The sequence below is a fragment of the Castanea sativa genome, chromosome 7 (assembly GCF_040712315.1).
Source record: "Castanea sativa cultivar Marrone di Chiusa Pesio chromosome 7, ASM4071231v1".
Lineage (NCBI taxonomy): Eukaryota > Viridiplantae > Streptophyta > Magnoliopsida > Fagales > Fagaceae > Castanea > Castanea sativa.
Window position 1 is genome coordinate 22,786,656 of NC_134019.1, and position 23,002 is coordinate 22,809,657.

At 36.6% G+C, this 23,002-nt stretch overlaps 2 protein-coding genes across 2 annotated transcripts; one reads left to right on the forward strand and one right to left on the reverse strand.

Moving 5' to 3' along the window:
- The first annotated feature begins 1,311 nt into the window (after nt 1–1,311).
- LOC142644162 (uncharacterized) lies at nt 1,312–1,677 on the forward strand. The gene has a single exon (XM_075818835.1). The coding sequence runs from the start codon at nt 1,312–1,314 to the stop codon at nt 1,675–1,677; it is 366 nt and encodes a 121-aa protein (XP_075674950.1).
- An 8,970-nt stretch (nt 1,678–10,647) lies between these two features.
- LOC142642040 (peptide methionine sulfoxide reductase B5-like) lies at nt 10,648–13,121 on the reverse strand. Its single transcript, XM_075816386.1, has 3 exons — nt 12,690–13,121; nt 11,122–11,278; nt 10,648–11,010 (listed from the first exon to the last, which is right to left on the reverse strand). Exons 1-3 carry the CDS (start codon nt 13,013–13,015, stop codon nt 10,846–10,848), a joined length of 648 nt encoding a protein of 215 aa, XP_075672501.1. The 5' UTR covers nt 13,016–13,121; the 3' UTR covers nt 10,648–10,845.
- Between the last annotated feature and the right edge of the window lie 9,881 nt (nt 13,122–23,002).

Here is a 23,002-nt window from a genome sequence, read left to right on the forward strand (position 1 = left end):
GAGGTTCATACAGATGCTTCTGACAAGGCAATTGGTGGGGTGCTGGTACAAGAAAAACACCCTGTTGCTTATGAGAGTAGGAAGTTGAATGAGGCAGAACAGAAGTGTTCAGCCCATGAGAAAGAGATGATTACAGTGGTGCACTATTTGCTGGCATGGCGTGTATATCTGCTAGGGCTAAAGTTTATGGTGAGAACAGACAATGTGGCTAACACCTTCTTCAACACACAGAAAAAGCTGTCACCCAAGTAGGCTAGGTGGTAGGAGTTGCTACAGGAGTATGACTTTGTGTGGGAGCACAAACCAGGCAAGCACAATGAAGTAGCAAATGCCCTGAGTCACAAACAGGTGTAAGAATATGTGGCTGCCCTGACTAGAGTGGAGTCAAACTTTGTGGAGAGGATCAAAGACAGTGCTAAGCTTGATGCTTTCTATCAGAAGCTGGTGCAGGATGTGACTGCAGGCTTGGTGAGGTGTTATTGGCTGGAGGATGGGTTACTGTATGCCAAGGGTGGCAAGCTGTATGTTCCAAGTGGAAAGATTCGAAGGGAGTTGCTGAAGGAAACGCATTATCCACAGTGGGCAGGACATCCAGGTAAGGATAGAATGTATGCATTACTGCCCCGTTCAAACTATTGACCTAAGATGGATTTAGATATCGAGTTGTATGTGAAGACCTGTCTAGTTTGCCAACAAGACAAGGGCTTGACTCAAAAGGAAGTAGGTCTACTGTAGCCTCTTCCTATACCAAAAAGTCCTTAGGTTTCTATTTCAATGGATTTTATTACTAGTTTGCTAAAAGATAAGGGGATGGGTTCAGTATTTGTGGTAGTTGATAGATTCTTAAAGTATGTTGTTTTTATGGCTGCACCGAGCACATGTATAGTAGAGGAGGTTGTTGACTTGTTCTATAAAAACATGGTGAAATACTTTGGGTTGCCTGAAGACATTGTAAGTGACAGAGACTCTAGATTTACTGGTCGATTTTGGACTATTCTGTTTAGTTCTATAGGTTCAGAGTTGAAGTTCTCTACTGCTAACCACCCACAAATAGATGGGCAAACAGAAAGGCTCAATGCTGTGTTAGAGGACTATTTGAGGCATTATGTGACTACCAGCCAGAAGAATTGGTTAGGTCTGTTGGATTCTGCACAGTTTGCCTACAATCTACACAAATCTTCATCAACTGGGATGAGTCCCTTTGAGTTGGCTATGGGGCAGCAACCTCTCACACCTCATGAGATTGCTAAGCAGCGTTCAGGGGGAAAATGTCCCGCAGCGTGCAGATTTGCCATCAACAAGTAGGAGCTGATGCAGGAGGCACAGGATAGCATGTTGAAAGCACAAAGGAGAATGAAGAAGTCTACTGACAAAGGGAGAAGGCCTCTAAAGTTCCAGGTAGGGGACAGGGTGCTGTTGAAATTGACTCCACAAATTTGGAGGAAGTTCAAAAGTGAAGCAATTCACCAAGGTTTAGTTCCTAAATATGATGGTCCATTCGAGGTTGTAAAGAGAGTTGGTGTTGTGGCTTACAAGTTGAAGCTGCCAAAAAGATTTCAGATTCACCCAACAATACATGTGAGCTTCTTGAAGCCTTATCATGGGGATGCAGAGGATCCTACAAGGAATATGGCAAGGCATGCCTCACCTACTATCATGGTTCAGTTTGATAGATAAATGGGTAAAATTCTCGACAAAAAGATGACAGGTTACCGTAAGGGAGGAGGAAATATGATAACATACTACTTGGTGAAGTGGAAAGGGGCTGCTGAATCAGAGGCAAGCTGGGAGAAAGCATCTACATTGTGGCAGTTTGAGAAAGAAGTGAAGGCATATAAGGATACCCTACTGATGAGGACATTGACTTCTTCTAGTAAAGGTGGTTTGTTAGGAGCTTTGCAAGTTGCTGATGATGGCATGAGGAATTGGAGTGCTTGGACAACATCAAACCAATCACTTAGCTCAATGTTATCTCAAGACACTAATGGCTCCTCATGCCTATCTAGTGAAGTTCTTAAGTGCTCTTTGAAGGGGACAAGCCTGGTCTCTTTGCTGCATTCAAATTGATGAGCATAATGAGGGGCAACATGTTGAGGCACCTTGCTCCACATGATGTCTCAAGGCCATGGCAGTGGTGAGCCATGGTGGGCAGAAATGGTTCGGTGATGATGGGCAGCAACAGGTGGTGCTGATCCTAGGTGATGGCTCATGGCATGGTGGCTTGGCTGGGTTGCTTTGTGTGTGTGGGCTTGGTGGCTTGTGTGCAAGGCAATGCTAGGCTGCTGTGATGATATTAGCCTATGCAAGGCATTGGGCTAGTTGGTGCTGGCATAGTGCATGGACTTGTATGAGTGGGCTAATAGCAGTTGCTTGGTGGGCTGCATATGGACATGCTGGGCGGGCTGTGATGCTAATGAGAAGGGCTTGGGCAAGGGCCAAGTTTTTAAAACGTGATGGGATAATCATGTGTGGGCTGCTGGAGCATGGGAAAAGGCCTCATGAAGTGCTGAGTGATGGGTTGGCATGTGCAGAGTGTGCAGTAGTAGTTACCAAGCAGTTCCTAACTTGTTGGATGTTCAGACCTGCTATGTAAAGGCTGTAAACGTCGAGTGCAGGCCAAGACAGCATCAGTTGCAAGTGTCCTAAGTCATACCATATATGGCAGCAAGTCCTGGATAGGGGGCAGTTACTTGGTAGTAACTGCCGTGACAGTTATTTCTGTGTATATACCCTATGCTATTGGGGTTATCAACAGCAGAGAGTGTATTTGCCTTAGAGAATTTCGTGTGTATTCTCCAGACTTCTTTTGTACTTAAATATTGAGTAATAAAGGTTGGGGTTGGTGCCCTGTAAATACTGTGTGTACTGTGTGTGTGTGTGTGAATTTCCCTTATTAATTCTGTCCTGAGTGTTCATGTAGTGTGTGTGAGTGGTGTGTTGGCTAAGACTAAGGAAGGAACTTAATGCCATCACAGGTAGAAAATTTGACCCTGTGACACAAAGAGACCTGTGAAGCTTTAAATTAAAGGACGACAACAACAACAAACGACCGTAAGTTTGATTCACCAATACCTCCTCAATTCTTAAAAAATAGAAGAAAAAAAAATCAACAATAGCCCCAATTTTACCATTACACTTTCTCAAACATATTAACCCAAATGTCTTCATTTTCCTCAAACTCCCAACAATATTACAAACATACTAAGGGTCCGTTTGGATAGAACTTATTGCTGAAAACTGAAAACTGAAAACACTGTAGCAAAATAATTTTTAAATGTGTGAATAGTATTGCGGGACCCATTTTTAATAAAAAATGGTTAAAAAAGTACATGAACAGTGCGCGCACAGTGCATGCACAGTATGCGCACCGTGCGCGCATTGAGCGCTTGTCCCCTGCAGCAGAGGAAAAAAAAAAAAAAAGTAAAACATGGACGCAGCAATAAGCTGGATCCAAACCAGCACTAAGTGTGTTGTTTTGCAATTGTAAGAATCGCATTTTGCAAACGACCAATTTCTGAAGAAATTTCATTATAAAAGCTGTTGTTAAAGAGAGTTAGATTCCTCAAAAAACTTAAATTTCCAATATGCGGTGTTATAGGGCCTACCAGTTTCAAAGATCGCAAGTTCAACATAGTGACTCTTTGATGTCGGCAACCACAAGTGACACCTTGCCATACACAAACTATTCTAAGTACAAACTCCGTTCACCGACTCTGGATTTTCTTAAATTGGCTATCAAATCTTAAGAACACCACCTCTCTCTTCCTCCAAAACCTTAATCTTCTCTAAGCTCGTTTCTCCACCAAACCTTCTTCCCACCTTTCTCTTCAAAACCCATTTCAGACCCTTTGTTTTAAAACCCATTGTTACTGTTCCCAATTTTGCAACTGGGTTTGGTGGTGCTTCGTTTCAGTTTCAGCAGAGTAACTGTAGCTTTCCTGGTGGGGTTGTAGCCATGGCTGCTGCACCTGGGAAGTTCAAGAAATTGGAGGAGGAGTGGCAGGCCATACTCTCGCCTGAGCAGTTTCGGATTCTGAGGCAAAAGGGCACCGAGTAAGTGAGGCTCAGATTATTCTTGTGTTTAAAAATAATTTTTGCATTGTTTAGTGGTTTGATAATTGGATTGTTTTTTTTTTTTGTTTTTTTTTGAATTATGGGTTTTGCTTGATTGTTCTATGTTTGTTACAATTTGAAGACTTGTAGTGTCAAAATTCGGGATTTGGGGATGGAAAAGGGTTTAGTGCTGGTTTGGATCCAGCTTATTGCTGCGTCCACGTTTTACTTTTTTTTTTTTTTTCTCTGCTGCAGGGGACAAGCGCTCAGTGCGCGTACTGTTCATGTACTTTTTTAACCATTTTTTATTAAAAATGGGTCCCGCAATACTATTCACACATTTAAAAATTATTTTGCTACAGTGTTTTCAGTTTTCAGTTTTCAGCAATAAATTCTATCCAAACGGACCCTTAGTGGCAAAATTCCTAGCAATTTATCCAATTGCTCTAACCTTGAAGCACTTCATGTTGCTTATAACTTTCTGGTTGAAGAAATCCCTGAAATGCTTGGCACCTTGTCAAAGCTTTGGTTTTATGCTAGTTACAGAAATAATCTTATAGAAATAATTTTATCATTTCTAAAATCGTTTTCTGTTAGTGAAAATAACTTGGGTAGAATTATCCCTGATTCTTTTGGCCAATTGACAAAGCTTATATTTTTTGTTGTGGGTAGGAATAGGTTGACTAGTACAATTCCTTCCACAATGTTCAATTTATCTTTGCTGTAGCAATCAACCAAATCCAGGGGCATCTTCCTTTGGACATTGGCATCACTCTACCAAATATAGAAAGATTAAACTTACAACCAACTTACAGAATCTATCCCAGTTTCCACATCTAATACCTCAAATCTAGAAATTCTGGCATTGAACAAAAATAAACTAAGTGGAAAAGTTCCTTCTTTGGAGAAGCTAAATAGGATTTCATTTTTTTCTATTACCCTTAACAATCTTGGGAGTGGAGGGGCAAAAGACTTGAGTTTTCTCTGTTCTTTGTCAAATGCCACCTATTTGAATTTTGCTATAAATGACAATAACTTTGGAGGAGAGTTACGCAAGTGCATTGGCAATTTGTCAATTACTGAATTCAGTGTATTTAATAACAAAATATCTGGAAAAATTCCTACTAAAATAAGATATTTGATCAACTTGGGGAATCTCACAATGTCAAACAACAAATTATCTGGTAATATTCCCTTTGAAATTGGAAAGCTTAAGAAGTTACAAATTTTGGCAGTAGTTACAAACAAATTCTTTGGGAATGCGGATGTCAATTTCTACCCGACCCGCGGGTACCTGCCCGGCCCGACCCCTAATGGGTCAGATTTTACCCGGCCCGATAAAGAATAGGGTCGGGTTGGGTTTTAAAAAAACCCCGAAGGGTATGAATTTTGGTAAAAACCCGGCCCGAACCCGAACCCAACCCGACTCGGTTAGATAAACGAAAAATTACAAAAAAAAACCTACCTATATATATATATATATATATCACAACTCTAACCCTAAACTCATTTCCCTCATTTCTCTCTCAACTCAACCGCCTCTCTCACCTTACCCTTACTGACTCAGATTCTCACTCTCACTCTCACACTCTCTCACATCTCATCCTCCCCTCACTGACTTTCACTCTCACTCACATCTCATCCTTACCTTCACTCTCATACACTCACCGACCTACCCTCACCCTTGTGGTGGTTGCCGTTTGTCATGGAGCACGAAATCCATATATCGGAGCATGGGATTGTTAGATTGGAGTGAGATGTGGTCGTGTTGTTAGATCAAATCATCACCAATGGAGCTTTAGTGTTCTGAGTTCTTTTTTTTTTTTATTCATTTCCTTTCTCAGTAGTTTTTGTTTTTGGGTATTTGTTTGAGGATTCAATCTGTATAGAATGTAATGCATGTGTATATTTTGTGTTGGTTTAGTTGACTATAGCGCCTGAGATAACTTCAAAGAATGTGAATCGGAGTTGATGTTTGTGTTAATGTAAAAATCGGTCCATTAATGGAGTTTTATTTTTTCTATTTTTTGTGTTTATTTATTATTTATTTTCTGTCTAAGAATCTTATTTTCAGCAAGACTGATAAGAATGGTGATTTATTTGTGTTGCTGTTTGTGTTTGTGTTTGGGTTTGGGTTTGGATTTGGGTTTATATATATATAAGATTGGGTCAGATTGGGCCACGGATTAGGGCCAGAAGTGGCTGGACGAGGCCCACAAAGACTTGACGGGCCGGGTTTGGGGCTAAAAAAAGACACGTTTATTAAACGGGCTGGGTTCGGGTAACAGGGGAGGATCCGCAGGTCGAGTCCGGGTATCAAAAAACCTGGCCCGAACCCGACCCGTTGTCATTCCTATTTGGGAATATTCTATCTTCTCTCGAAAATTTAATAATCTTGACATACTTGTATTTATATGACAATAATTTTCAAGGCAACATCCCTCTAAAGTCTGAGCAAGTGCCAAAACTTGTTTACTTTGAATCTTCATAATAACAATCTCTATGGTTCAATATCCCCACAAGTCATTGGTCTCTCATTCTCACCAACTTTTCTACTTTTGTCAGCCAACCAATTTATGGGTGTTCTTCCCATGGAAATAGGAAATTTTAAAAATCTACAACTATTGGATATTTCCAAAAACATGTTGGTTGGCGAAATTCCTGCGAGTCTTGGAAGTTGCATAATGCTAGAATATCTATACATGGGAAAACACCTCTTCCAAGGGATCATTCCTCCATCTTTGGAATCATTAAGAGGTCTTCAATATTTAGATTTTTCTGAATAATTTGTCTAGCCAAATTCCAAAATTTTTGAAGCTCTTTGTTTACTTGCAATCTTTGAATCTATCTTACAACCATTTTGAGGGTGAGATGCCAATAGGAGTTCTAGAGAATACAAGTGCAACTTTTGTTAAGGGAAATGTTAAGCTTTGTGGGGGCATACCTAAGTTTCAGCTTCCTAAATGCAAATATAGAAATTCCAAGAAGAGCAACTTGACCTTTCCCTTGAAGTTAATATTCTCTATAGTTTTTGGGTTTCTTGGAGTAACCTTGGTTTTGTCACTCATACTTCTTTGTTTTTCAAGAAATAAAAGAAAAGAAAATACCTCAAGTGACTCAAGAAATTTTCTTTTGAATCTATCTTACCAAAGTATCCTATATGCAACTGATGGGTTCTCTTCTACCAATTTAATTGGCGTGGGTGGCTTTGGATCTGTGTATAAAGGAATTCTTGATCATGGTAGACATATGATTGTTGGCAAGGTGCTCAGCCTTTCCCATCATGGAGCTTCCAAAAGTTTCATGGTCGAGTGTGAGGCTCTACGAAACATTAGACATTGAAAACTTGTAAAGGTGCTTACATCATGTTCAAGTATTGACCATCAAGGTCGTGATTTTAAAGTTTTGGTATATGAGTTCATGGAAAATGGCAACCTAGATGAATGGCTGCATCCATTTTCAAGAACATATGGGACTCTTGAGGAACAAAGGAATTCGAGTCTTCTTCATAGATTGAATATTGCCATTGATATTGCTAATGCATTGGATTATCTTCATCATCATTGCCAAACACCAATCATTCACTATGACCTCAAACCTAGCAATATTCTTCTTGATGATGAAATGATTGGACACGTAGGTGACTTTGGCTTGGCAAAATTACTCTTTAATGCTACCCAAGATTGTTCTATTAATCAATCAAGCTCCATTGCAGTAAGAGACATAGTTGGTTATACTCTTCCAGGTGAATATCATTATCATTGTTTAAATTTCATTGTATTTCCTTTTCCCCTCCTCTTTTACTATATTTTAAAACCTAAAAGGAAGACTTTAATAAGGGTGGATTGTAGCTTGAAAATAGAATGCTACCTAACACAATTTTCGTTTATCTTTCTTTTTACATGCCATTGAAAAATCTCTTTTATTAATACTTGTCTGCCATATATCTTTTTCCTTTTTTTTTTTGGTAGAAACCTATGCTCACATAACATATATGTTATATGTAATTCTTGATTGCAGAATATGGTCTAGGAAACAAGGTGTCAACATATGGTGATGTCTATAGTTATGACAAATTATTGTTAGAGATGTTTACTGGAAAATGACCTACTTATAGCATTTTCCAAAATAGCTTAAACCTTCATGACTTTGTTAAAGCAGCTTTGCCAAAACAAATAATTGACATAATAGATCCTATCCTTCTATGGGAAAGGGAAGAGGGAGAGATACAGATGAACAACATTTCTCACAATGCAGGTCAAAATGGAAGCGAAAAAAATTCAAGAATGCATGATTTTGATATTCGAAATTGGGGTTGCTTGTTCAGCCAAGAGAAAGGATGAACATGAGTTCGGTTCTAATTGAGCTGCATTCAATTCGACAAAAACTTCTTGGAACTAATATACACAGACAAAGACTTCAAGCCACAGGTAATCTTTTTTTCTTGGTAGAAATATTTGGTACTTGGTAGCAACTCACACCACATGATCTGATAAGGCCACTCCAAATGTTGTAAGGAAAGAAGGGATATTCATATAGTTATTATAAGTCACATGCCCTTATGTTAGGGTGTCTTTGTTCTAGCAAAACTGAGAGATTGATGCCACTAAAAATGTTGAAAATTTCATTATGTTGCACTTAGTATGTGAATTGGCCCAATTACTCTTCTATAGTACCTAGACTAATATGCCACTAAAATCTATCTTATGTTTGGTGATTTCTTTCTTTGAAGCGGTTCACAAGATATTGGCTTACATCATATTACACTAGATTATGGCATAAGATTACATTAATCCCAATTGTACCAAATTACTGACATAAACATTTGAAGGCTACAAAGCTAAAGTTAATTAACCAATTTGTTAGAGAAGTTTGCTAGTTTATAATTCTAAATAATGTAAATGGAAACCAATTCCACATATATTGAATGAGTTGGGATTTTTTTTTTAAAAATTCCGCAAATGGGCATTCTTGCATCATGAGTTTTCTTACGAGTGAAATATAATTGAATGTTTAATTCACAAATTAAGTTATTGATAACGAATATCTTTAGAATTCTTTTTCTTTAGGAAAAACGTCATTTAGCATATTGTCATTTTTTGAAATCGAAACTTGTTATTCTAATACATTGAAATTATCTTTCTTTTCATCGCAGGTGCACAAGGATGATGACTTTTTATCAATAACAGTCATGTATTTAATTTGTCTCCTGTATCAAGTACGTAACATTTTCTTAAAATTGATTTGTGTTTTGATGCACTATTGAATAAGATTTTATTAAATAAATAAGTAAAAGAATAAGATTAGAGTTTATAGCTAAAAGTATTCACAATAAAGACCTTATAGAATTTGCATGCACAAGAATTTTTTGAAATGATATTTGAAGGCTAAATTTTTGCATGGATCAAGAAGTACCCTAGAGAATTGATTTTTATATGCAGCCCCTACTTAATTCCTTATGCAGTTTTATGCTTTTTTTATTTTATTTTATATTACTTTGATTTTTTGGGAGATAATTCGATAGTTATAACAAGGTGAGAGTTTGAACTTTAGATATCTTCATTAAAAACACCAAAAAATGTCAGTTGACCTAAAAAGCTCTTGGCAATTCTTTGCTATTCTCGGGCATGCTGTTAATAAAGCTCAAAGATAGCCCAAGTATCCTATATTGTACTATTAATCAATGGACTGCAAACATTTGGTTCCTTGATTGCAACTCTTATGATGGATAATCGGCTTGGGATATTAAACAAAGGGAAAATTAAAGAAAACCTTGAAATATAAGATATAACTTTTGGCTCTAACAATATAGAAGAAAATAAAAATATAACTTCAAACACATTAAAAACTATCTACATTGCTTAACTTTAGTTTAGAAATCAAGTGAGAATGTGCTAGAAACCATCCATAGTTCTAAAATCAGTCTTTTGGCTTTTACCGGTCAATACTCATCAAACAGCAAAAATATCTCACAAAAAAGTCTCAACCTCTACCAACTTAAGGCCAAACATTCAGAAATCATGAAGAGGGAACTCCAACTAAATCTACCAAATCTAAGACATAATACAAAACACTCTGTTAGGAATTCGGTGGTTCATAATGGGGATGGATAGGAATTATGGGGGGATTGAAGAGAATTGTAGGAAAATTGACTTATTTCGAGGTAGTCACCCTTCATATAGAGAGAGAGAGAAAGAGAGATGCACTAATGCACTAAGAAATTGGTTTATTCTTCAATTGCTATCTAATGTTGAATTACAATTATGTATTTATAGAAAACTAGCACTAATGTCATTGGCCCACATGACTCAAGATAATTGACTAATTAATTCAATATGTGCTCTATGAATTAAACCATGTGCTAAATGAGCTACATGTGCTCAAATTCTAACTAACTCATCATAATCTCAACCAACTAGCTAACTACCTAACTAAGGGGATTACAACAATTATTTCATATTCCTAACACACTTAGAATGCAATAATAAATGAAGGATGAAGAGATACCAAAAAAAATGGGTGGCAGTTACCCAAAAGTCAAAAGACTCAAAACATCAGTGTGTTTGTGCTCATCAAACAACATCAACATTCTCCGATTTCAAAATCCCTTCTCCTATAATAAGCAGGTAAAGCCTTCTCTCTAGATACAAGGCACTTGGCAACACAACAATAAATAAAGTGTAAGATGCATGTTAAGGAGCTACGATAGCATTCAACTCAAATGTGGCAGCATTAGTCTTTTATTTTGGTAAACTCATTTACAACAGAATGAACATAACATTAGAAAAGACTTCACTGGGAAGCATGAGAATTTGCTGGAGCAAACTTGAGTGATATGCTATTGACACAATGGCGTTCATCTGTGGGTGTTGGGAAGCCTTCACCTTTAAATACGTGGCCTAAATGCCCTCCACAAGCTGCACATGTAATTTCAATCCTCATGCCATCTGGGTCCGGCTGATTACATTAAGGTCTTGTTAATAAATTGATCAAACTGAATATTTAGAAGAACTTAAAGATTTACATGAGAAAAAATGGGGAAATAAAAAACAAGAGAATGGAAGCTACATTGCGATTTATGGCTCCAGGAAGACCTTCATAGAAAGCTGGCCAACCACAACCAGAGTTGAATTTGGTTGTGGACCTATAGAGAGGAGTTCCACATCCTGCACACTGATAAACTCCCTCCCCGAAGAACTTGTCATATTCTCCCGTGCCTGGATATCTGTATAGCACCCAGGCAGTGTCAAATTGTCAAGAATTACATACAACTCTTTGACAAACAAGACTCAAGTTTCTTCTGAAATATTTGTCAGAAAGCATGATGGGTTACATCTTATCAATGTAATCAGAATAAATTACCAAGTTGGAGCATATTGCCAATGCATAAATTGGATTTTTGTTCCATTAAATTATTACATTATAAGAAACCAATTCAAAACATCTAGAGTATCTCAATATATCTGATTCAACTCTTTCTTCTCCCTTTCTAACATCTATTACAAGTGGTAATAAACTAAACCTTAGAGATACACTTACTAAAATTGGCCTAAAGCTTAAAAGGCTACTTTATTTAGGGAAGAAGGTTCAGATGCGATGCAATGAACTTACATCTCATCATCAATCTTGCTTTTTGCCTGGGGCCTTAGCGGCATATATGAAGCAAAAGCTAAAGTGGCTACACATGGGATGATAAACCATAATCCCTTAGCAGATATGTCTTCTTGTGTATAATACTTAAGCCTTGCCTTTTATTATACCATGCCTACCTAAGCCAATGAGCTTGGTACTCCCTCCCCTAGTAAGCACAAGGTGAAGGATAAGGTCATGGATTTTAAGGCATCTGCTAGGCTAAAAACTCAGGTATGCACTTAGTAAATCTTGTCAGAGGCTTAAAAGGCTAGTCTCTCTAAGATTCTCGGCTTTTAAGGCACAAGGTTCAGATTTTCTAGGGGTCTTACCACAGCATCCAGAGGCACGTAGATGCCATACCCATTTGGTACAGCTTATTTTTTTCAACTATTTGAAAATGGGCTATTTGAAAAAAAAATTTACCAGATTTTAAAAAGCTATACTATGCAAATTGTGGTTTCAAAACGGGCACATCTCCTGCATTTAATTCTTAAGCCTTATCTTGTTGTCCATTAGTAATACCAAGCCTACATAATGAGAATAACAAGTGAACACCCCCCCCCCAAAACGAATTCCAGAATTCATTCAAATAAATTATTAAAAAGCACAAGTTTCACCCAAATTGGCATCATCTGAACCCAACAAAGGAATAACCACCTCACAAAGAGACCCATAAAGCTTTAAAGGACAACAAAAACAACAAACGACCAATACGTTTGATTCACCATTACCCTCAACTCTACAAAATAGCCCCAATTCTGCCATTGCACTTTCTCAAACACATTAACCCAGATGTCTTCATTTCTCAAAGACACCCAACATTATCACAAACATACTAAACAATTTTCCAACCCCAAATTCCAAATTTTAGCACTACAAGTATTGTAACAAACACAGAACAATCAAACAAAACCCATAATTCACAAAAACAAAATCCAATTGTTAAACCACTAAACAATGCAAAAAATCATTTTAAACACAAGACTCATTTGAGTGTCACTCACTCGGTGCCCTTTTGCCTCAGAATCCGAAACTGCTCAGGCGAGAGTACGACCTGCCACTCCTCCTCCGATTTCTGGAACGACCCAGGTGCAGCAGCCATGGCTACAACCCCACCACGAAAGCTACGGTTACTCTGCTGAAACTGAAGCGAGGCACCACCAAACCCAGTTGCAGAACTGGGAACAGTAACAATGGGTTTTGAAACAAAGGGTCTGAAACGGGTTTTGAAGAGAGAGGTGGGAGCAAGGTTTGGTGGAGAAACGGGCTTAGAGAAGATTAAGGTTTTGGAGGAAGAGAGAGGTGGTGTTCTCAGAATTTGATAGCCCATTTGAGAAAAATCCAGAGTCGGTTAATGGAATTTGTACTTCGTACTTAGACCAGTTCCACAGTTCAGATTATTACGAGGATATTATTATTATTATTAGATAATGCCCACGCTGTTTTCATTTTTTCGCTACAATGTAGTACCTATTCTGGGCCTTACGATTGTGTTAGTTCGTGTTGTTCACTAACGGTTCAGATCTGCTAAGTACAATTGGCTACAGTGATCTGCGATAAAGACTACAAATTTTTTTTTTTTTTTAAAGAAATAATTACAACATGCTGTTAACCCCGCAGTTCGAACCCTTTCCTCCTAAACCCCCAAGCACTTTGTACATGGGAAGATGTCAAAACTACAAAAATATTGCCCTTTGATTTTTCACAAAACTACAAAAACGTCTCCAAGGTTTATGGAAACATTTTAAGTTTGTGATCCACTGATTAGTAATTTTCTGAGAATAAAAAGTTATTATTATAAGCAAATGTCATAAGTTAAAATTTACAACAATTTCTATAAAAAACATCTAACTAATGACAATATGTTAGTTTGATAATTCACTAATATTCCTCTTGATTATATATCACTAATTTTCCTCATTTTTTTTTCTATGTGTATCCAACCTCATTTTTTTTTCTATGTGTGTATCCAACCAATGTGTTCCTTTTCATTTTGATGAATTAATTGGGCTCATTTAGACATCACAGGTAATTAATTTTTTACAAAAAATGTGGTTGAATTTAATTGAATAGTCTAATGTATTGCACTTAAGATATTAGGTTTAAGTATTGACCACTGCATACTCTTAGTGTGATGGTCACTCCACAAGTATAAGTACTTATGTGATATAGAGGGTAAGACCCGAGGTTCAAGTTTCTATAAAGGAGTTTCACACATATACACTTAGATTAAGTTAGAGTAGAATTCTATCATGTATCAAAAAAAGTATTGAGCTAAAATAGTTTTTAAAAAAAAAAGTATTGAGCTAAATTAAAAATCTTGAGTGACTTACTGAGATCATGACATGTGTAACCGCGAGTATAAGCGTGAAGAAAACGTGCCATATATAACAAGAGAGCATTTAACAAGCAGCAAGGGAATGAACCATGGATGCGAGAAAAGTAACACTGAAGTAATATTTTTTTCTTTTCTTTTTTTGGGCTGAATAACATTGAAGTAATTGTTGAAGGTTGCAAGCAGCACCTGGATATTTGACAAGTGGCATCCAAATCCAACCATGTGAAAAGAGTAACCACTGATAATCGAATGACCTTAAAAGTATAAATAGTTAACTTACCTTCAAGAAAAACACACAAGTCTCCTCTCACAAATGTCATCTCTATTTGTATTTTCTTTTTAGTTTCGTATGGTTTTACAAGGTGTTCGTGCAAGTAAGTAGTTTACTTGTAATTTGTTGTTCTTTACTCATTCTTAACCTGTTTGACCATAAGTATTATGTCACCAATCTCATTTGGTGTTTATATCAATTGTTTTGTGATTGAATCGATTTGCTTTGTCAACATCCAATTTTACTGTTACTTTTAACTGCTTAGTTTCTTCTTGATTCTTGATAACTTTTTATCTCACTTAAGACCTAGTCATTTACTTTCTATCGATAAATGTTACTAGCATTCTTTTTAATATTTTCATTGATCGTTTTTGAAAAGTTTTCTTAACTGAGGCAGCATTGAACCACATTACTATAAGATATAAAGTCAAATAATCAAATTAAGTTTATAAGCAAAGAAATCGATGTCTAACACATATCAGTGATATATACCTACAAACCCATCGATACGGAAAAATTAAAATCATATCAAATTGTAAGGTTTTAAAAAGTTGTACTTTGTATACAAACAAATAAGCTTAGCCAAACTCACTTGATCACTTCAAATTTTATTTTATTTTAGTGTCAAGTGAATTAACATCTTAAATAATAATAAGAACAACAACAACACTAATTGAAAAAATAATATTATGTTTTATGATCTATCCATCCTTCAAGCGTATTATTTAAGTTATTCAGCAAATAAAAAAATAAAAAAGTTAACACTAGATATTGAGTTGCCTTTTATAGTATTTGGATGCTCACAGTGAAAGATACAATTAAAATGAAGGTTTGTCATTTCTTTCTGTTGTAATGGTTGCAGTGGCGGACCATCATAAGGACCAAGGGGGCCCTTGGCCCGCCCCCCACCCCCCCCCCCCCCCCCCCCCTTTTTTTTTTTTTTAAATAAAGAAATTTTTTTAAAATTATCCTAAATAATTTAAATTTTTTTAAAAGAACCTTATCATTTTAACCCCCATAGCTGATAATATACACATATATTTAAGAAAGACTAAAAATAAACATAACTTTTATTTAAATAAACATAACTTTCATTTAAACAGAAGAATAATACTAAAAATATAAACTATTTTACAAAAAAATTACAAACTGCTGATGTAGCAAGTGGTTATTAGTAAATGAAAAAACGATATTGATGGTCGGCCTAAATGAAAATTAATAAGAGGTTGGTCACATCAACATTTTGTGAAAATATTATAAAATAGAATACAATCCAATTTTTTCTTTTTTTCAGTTCTTTCATTTTCCCACTATTGTTGCAGTTTTGTGTTTACAATATAAAAGTAAAAGTTCTGTGTGACTAAACTAGACTAGAAAGAGTGAAAGACAAGCTTAAAACTTCCTTAGGCCCTTCACCCATGTATAGTATTCATGTGTTACTTTTCTTTTCATTTGCTTTCTTTTTTATTTTCCTTATAATATATTATTTGTTATTATAATAATTAATATATTATATATCGTATGGCATTATAATTTGTAAATGTACTTGATTAGTTTGATTAAAATATATTGTATATACTACTATATTTACATGTATTTTGCACTTAAAAAAAATTAACATGTATTTAGTTGCTATTTATAGCACGTATTGAGTTATGAAGTATTGTACATTACTATTTTAGATTTTATATACACACAAATTTTTATAGAAAACCCCTAAAGATCAATTATTGGCTCCGCCAGTGAATGGTTGTCATTGATACACAAAGGGGACATTATCATGTATTCACAATAAAAGTGAAGGCTTCGTGCAATCAACTATATACCAGTGGGTTAGGATGAAAAAAAGATATACGTGTGTATATATATATATATTAAATTTAAATATTAGATGTTTCAATTGGAAATACTAAAAGATGTTAATCAATTGAATTACAAAGCTCTTTAACGATAAATTGAGCTAGATTAATTCGAAGATTGATAAGATTTTGGCCGTTGCCTATATTTGATGCTTGGCCTTTTTTCCTGAGGGTTTCAAGTTTTGTTTTGTTTTGTTTTTGGATGTAATTAAAGTTTTTTTTTTAGTTTTTTTTTTCTAAATATGGAATTGATGGGTTGAAGTTTTATTAATTAATTTAATTCTTTTTTTTTTTGATGGGTTGAAGTTAACAAAAGTTAAACAACATATTTGCCTTAAAGCATCCACATCAGTTCCTGTAAAATCTTCTAAACTAGAAAAAACTACCAATTTTATACATTTTGAGCAAAAAAACACCAACATCAGTAGGTGTAAAAATGGATAAAGTTGTGCAAATCCATCCACGAGCTACAGTAACCGTGTATATTTACACGGTTACTGTAGTTCGTTTATCCATTATTTTATTAATTTCCCGTTCGCTCCTTTTTTCTCTCTCTTCTCCATGCTCAACAAAACCAGTTAACTTCTCTTCTCCTCATCTTCTTCTTTTTCCTCAGATGCACACAAACACAAACACACCCACACACAAACACATCCACACAGACAAATCAACAGAGATACACTTGCTCAAAAAAAAAAAAAAAAACACACACACATAGAGACAGATCGATCGGTGCTTGTGGATCGAAGATGGGTCTTGCCTGATTGAAGCCTGATCGGAGCTAGGGAGATCTCGGATTTGATTGGTGCTTGTGGATCGGAGCTAGGGAGATCGGTTGGTGCTTGTGGATCGAAGATGGGTCTTGCCTGATCGAAGCTTGATCGGAGTTAGGGAGATCTCGGATTTGATCAATGCTTGTGGATCAAAGCTAGGGAGAGACCGAGACTCACACAAACACCACGTTCGACATGATGTCTAGAGCCACCATGGGCTTCGAGTACCTCCAGTCGGCCCTGCGCTCCTCAAGCTGCCGCACTGCCGTCTCCCGCACCAGCATGGACAGGCCGCGACGCCCCGTGGCGCGCCTAAGAGCAAGGCCAGAATGGTGGATCGTGGGTCGCAGTGTCAGAGCTGCCCTGTCGTGGGTCTGATCTGGTCGGATCTAATCGTGATCGAGAGAGTTGATCTGAAAAAATGGATAGAGATGGGTAGAGAGTGAGAGCAAAAAATCAGATAAAATGGGAAGAGAGAGAGAGCGCGCGTGTATTAAAGGGGGTGGTTGAGGGAATAATAAAAAATTTGAGAAAATTGATTATTTAATTAAAAGAGGTGATAGAATAGATAAAATGATGTGGGTGTTTTGTAAAAGTGGATGTGTAAAATAGAAAAAGTAAGTTTTTAATGTAAAAATAGATGTGTAAAATAAAAGAACTGATGTGAATGCTCTTAGAGCATCAGTACTCGACCTTGTAAACCCAAAAATATGCTAAATTTTACCACACAAAAGACATACTTTACCCGGACATGTAATTGTAAAAATTTTTGCCATACAGCACAGTGCCGTCTTACTTGTAAGACGTTAGAGCATTCGTATCAAGTGTGTTAAATGCTATAATATAACACATTTGACACACCAAACACCAAAAATCCTCCCTTATGAGGTGTGCCAAATGTCAAAACATTTGGCACATATGAACAGTGGTGTTTCAAAGATAACACCGTACGGATTGGTGTGTTATATAGAAATATTAATTTTTTAATAATTTTCTCTCTCCTATATCATTTTATCTCTTTTTTTTTCCGACTCCCTCACTTTCTCTCAGCCGTTCTCTCTCCTTTTTCTCTCTCTATCTCAGCCTCTCTCACAATCCACCACAGTGGCTCTCCACCCGCCAGCTCGCCTCGGCCGCTCACCAGCAGCTCGCCTCCGCCACTCACCAGCAACTCACCTCCTCCACTCGCCAAGCAGCTCGCCTCTCCTCCGACGCCAACGCCGCTCACTTCCCCCGATGCCGCTCGCCAAGCAGCTTGCTTCACCTTCGCCTCCGCCGCTCCAAGCAACCTGCCTTCGCCAAAATCTGCCCGATCTCACTAAGATTCGATTCCCCTTATTTGTTTGGATTGTTTATAATTGATTTTGGGGATTGGATCTGGTTTGAAAAATTGGATCAGAGGATAACAATGATTTGGGATTGGATTGTTTGATTTGGGATGAGTTTTGAGGTTTGTGAATGTGGTGGGTTGTTGTGGATTTTTTTTTTTTCCAATTGTGTTTTTTTTTAAGGAGGCGTTGGTGAATGTGGGTTTGTGGTGGTGGTGGCTATCAGTGTTGTTGCGGCAGTGGTGGTGGTTGTGCCGTTGTTGCTGGTGTTGTTGCTGTTGAGGTTGGGAGGAGATAATATATTATTTTAATGTATTGTAAATATTATTTTAATGAATAGGATTGAAGGTGTTGTGAAATTTTAAAATACTCGCAAGTGTACAAACCGTACCGAAGTATAGTTTGACAAGAATGAGGTCAAACCCACAAGGACTTGAATGAACGTAGGAAAATTAATTAAATCTTAACCAAATTAATCCTAATCTAGTTTAATAAAAATTGGTTGTTTTAAAATTAAATAAACTAAGCAAATAATCAAATTAAGCAAATAGTTAAACTAAGCAAATATATAAAGCAATAAAAATATGTAAACAATCAAGGGAAAAGAATTAAGGTTTTGGAATCCGCCTTATAAGTCATATCAGCATATATTTATGATCATTAATTTTTCCCAACTGCTACATGATAATCTAGAAATCAATCTTACTATCATGGAAAATATTCTCATTAAAATCTTTATTTTAAAAATCAAAAGCATGTTCTTCTTCGCTTCTTAAGTATAAAATCAAATCATCAATTGTATCTATAGCCAAACAAATCACAAGATATATCCAATTCTAAAAATCAAATCATAAATTGTATCCATTGACAGATAAATCACAAGCGATATCCAATTTTATAATCAAGAATTAATAAACCAAGCATTCAATTAATTAAGACAAATCCTAAATCATGAGAAAAACATGATTGAACTCATATCTAGAATCTCATCTTAGTTAATTGATATGAAGCAAGAACAATTTAAATCATTAAAGAACAGCTATTGTGGGAAAAATCAAATCACATAAATATTACTAATAATCCTTAACAAGGTTTCATCCTTAACCCAAATTATAAATTTAGCTACTCATAATAATTAAAATAAAACATAAGAATAAAATACTAAACATTAAACTAGACAAATAAAATAAAAATAACTGTCATGGAAGAAAATCAAAGAAGTAGCCGCACTCTCTATGTTCAGCCCTCAGCCCTATCACTCGCCCCCTGAATTTTGCCCTAAAGAGCCTTTAAATAGGCCAAAGAATCCTATTACAAGTTGAATTCCCGTTTGGGGAAAATTCCAGATTTTTAGGCTTCACTTAACCGACAATTTTGGCCCATTTAACGTCAGAATTAGGACTTTTGGTAAACTAAAAAGTTTTATCCCTTTAAGTTAAATTTCCAGCCCAACTTGAATCATCTCAATTGGACATCTGATCCGAAAGTTATGCCAAAAATACTAACTGATGTGCAGGCTGGAATCCTAATCCGAATTGAACTTGGATTTGATGCAAATTTCCTTTGATTCCCTGCTCCAATTGGACTTAAATTTAATTGGGTTGGTCTTCTTTAACTTCATCATGGCCCTTGTAAAAGTAAAGTCCATTAGCTTTCTTCTTTGCACAAATCCACTTATTTAATTCCATTCTCCTACAAAAGATAAATTCACGCAATAAGATTCAATTAAGCACAAAATTGATTATTCACCATTATTCCAAAACCAAATATAAAATGCATGAATTACCTCAAAATAATTATGATAATGCTTTCTAGCAATGATATAAATATGCAAAATTAAGCTATTATCAATGCACATCAGAAGGATAAGACATCTGATAAATGAAATATTGTATAATGATGTGGTAAAATGATAACGTAGGTGTTTGATGTGTTTGATGGTATAATTTTAAATTAATAAATTCTCTTTCAACTCTCTGTCTCCCACTCTCTCAAGTCTGTCTCCCACGTCTCTCTCTCTCTCTCTCTCTCTCTTAGAGCATTGTTTCTTCGTTTCCCGCATCTCTCTCTCTCTCAATGAGTGGCTCAGCTCACTCAAGTCACCGTTGGCCACCATATCACCCAGCAATGCCAAGCCCAGTCTGTTGTTGACCACCGTCTCACCCAGCGATGCCCAAGCCCAGGCCGCTGTTGGCCACCGTCTCACCCGGCGTGGATTGTGTGATCTCTTTGGCGATTTTGCAATGGGTTTTCCATGAGATCTCTGGTGTGGGTTTTCTATGGGTTTGCCGTGGGTTTTCCGTGAGATCTTTAGCGATTTTGCAGTGAGATCTCTCCGGTGTGGGTTTGCCGTGGGGGTTATGGTGTGGTGGTTGCTATGGAGTTGTTGTGATTTGCAGGTTGTGTTGGTTATTATGGATTTCTTGTGATTTGCCGTGGTGGTTGCTTTGGTTTTTGCCATGATTTTGCAGGTTGTGATTTTGCAGGTTTTTGCCATGGGTGTAGCAGTGGTGGGGTTGTGGGGTTTTGATGGTGGTTGTGTGGGGTTTTGATGGTGGTTGTGTGGGGTTTTGGGTTTGGTCACGGTAGAGAGAGAGAGAGAGAGAGAGAGAGAGAGAGAGAGAAAAATTAGAGGAAAGAGCGATATTATTATTTGCAAATATATATATATATATTTTATTACGTAGATATATTATGATAGGGTACGAACTTCAATATCGTCCATGGAGGTCGTCCAGGACAAAACCAGGAAAGCAAAAGTTGTAAGAACCTCGTCCATAAAAAGCTCGTCCATGCAAGAAGGTCTTTGGACGAGGCTTTGTGTGGTCAAGTTTTACGGAACCACACTGTGTCACTTAGGGTGCGTTTGTTTCGACAGTAAAGCAATTCCGAAAAATGTTTTCAGCATTTGCGGGTGTTTGGCAACACCGGAAATTTTGGTCAAACGGAAAAGAGGAACCAATTGACTGTAAAATAAACCCCCCCACTCGTAAAATGAATTCCATGTCTATTTTACCTTCAAATTGAGTTTTCTGTTGGAAAACAGAGAAGGAGAGGGAGAGAGCAACAACCCACGCCAGAAGAGAAAGAGAGAGAGAAAGCTAGAGGGAGATCGCCGGTGAAGCCAAGATCACGCCGTCCTCAACCCAAAGGCCCGCAGTCGAGCTCGCGCAGGGCGAGATCGAGGCGCGATCTCGCGCCGTCGAGCTCTCGCCGGGCGAGATCGACGCGCGTGATCGCGCCGGCGAGATCGGTGACCCACCGATCTTCCTCCTCCCTGTCTCACCTCCCTCTCTCAGTTTAATTTGATTTGGCCATGGTGTTTTATTTGATTTTTGTTTGTTTAGAAGTTGGTGGATTGTAATGTTCTATTATAAAATTTGTTTGGAATGTGAGAAAATGGTTGAGAAAATGTGAGAAATCAGTAAAAAATTTGCATTTTCAGAATGTTACCAAACACTTGAAAATATTTTCCAAAGTATTTTTTAAAATGCCACCAAACATCTAAAAATATTTTCATTTCCCGAAAATATTTTCACCTGAAATTATTTTACATTCGGAAAATATTTTACACCCAACCAAATGCAGCCTTAGGAGAATTGTCAACCTCGTCCATGAGAAGGTCGTTCATAAAGTAACGACCTCCCTTAGAAGCAAGATACGCTCGACTGGAGGACCTCTGGACGAGAACCCCTAGACAAACCCTTGACACTTGGGAAAAATTCCTGAGTATGTACAACGACTCCGTATCACACGCATGACTTCCAGTGACCGTTATGTGAAAAAGTGTAACTCCTAAACAGTTGTAAAAGTTATCCTTGAACCCTCACACCTCCTCAAATTCAGAGGAGGTTATAAGTCTAATAACTGCTCTTAGGACACTATATAAATGCTCATTCAGACCAGACAAAGATACGTTTTTTACATTTCCTAAAATGATGGAACTCCAAAAATATAGAGAGAAAACTAACTTTGCCATCGGAGGATTCTTCGCCGGCAACCCCAGTCACCTTTGATCGTTTTTCTTTCTTTTTCAGACCATCAAGACAGCAAGTAGTCCTTTCAAGTGTAAAGCATCCAGCCTATTGATTTTCTTCGCATCATCATATTATTTTAATGTGTTGTATATGAATATAAAAATTGAGATGTTGAGTGTGGTGTAAAATAGTATAGTATAATAAATAAAATAACTTTTGAAATGGTAAAATAAAATTGTTCAGAAATACCGGATGTAAATGCATTTGTAATTTACGCTCTTGGGTATGACCTCATTTTCTTTGTTAATTAATAACATTTTTTCATCAAAACAACTTTTTTTAATAGAAAAAAAAATACAGATAATAATGAGTTTTTTTTTTAGAAACACACATATATCTATAGGAGAAGGGGATGAGATAATAATGAGTTAAGAAGTTGCAATCTTTTTATAACTATTTTTTGTTAAGTAATGTTACAGCTATATATTATTTTACAACAATTTTACAAAATGTTGATATGGCTAACTTTATATTAGTTTTTATTTAGGCCAACCATTAATATCATCCTTTCATTTACCAATAATCATTCATTATATTAGCAATTTATAAAATTTTTTATAAAATAATTTATATTTCTAACATTATTATTATTTGGGTTGAAACAACAATACGAATTGGATTTGGCATTTTCAAATTGTATAAAAAGCGTTAAGTGTATATATATATATTAATATTAAGATAAAGTCAGAACCATGACGTCTGCTATTACGA

Coding starts and splice junctions, on each gene's coding strand:
- LOC142644162 (XM_075818835.1), top strand. CDS start 1,312: ATGCAGGAGGCACAGGATAGCATGTTGAAAGCACAAAGGAGAATGAAG.
- LOC142642040 (XM_075816386.1), bottom strand. CDS start 13,015: ATGGGCTATCAAATTCTGAGAACACCACCTCTCTCTTCCTCCAAAACC. Junction 11,279..12,689: donor CTGAGGCAAAAGGGCACCGA/GTGAGTGACACT, acceptor GGTGCTATACAG/ATATCCAGGCACGGGAGAAT. Junction 11,011..11,121: donor CTGGAGCCATAAATCGCAAT/GTAGCTTCCATT, acceptor TAATGTAATCAG/CCGGACCCAGATGGCATGAG.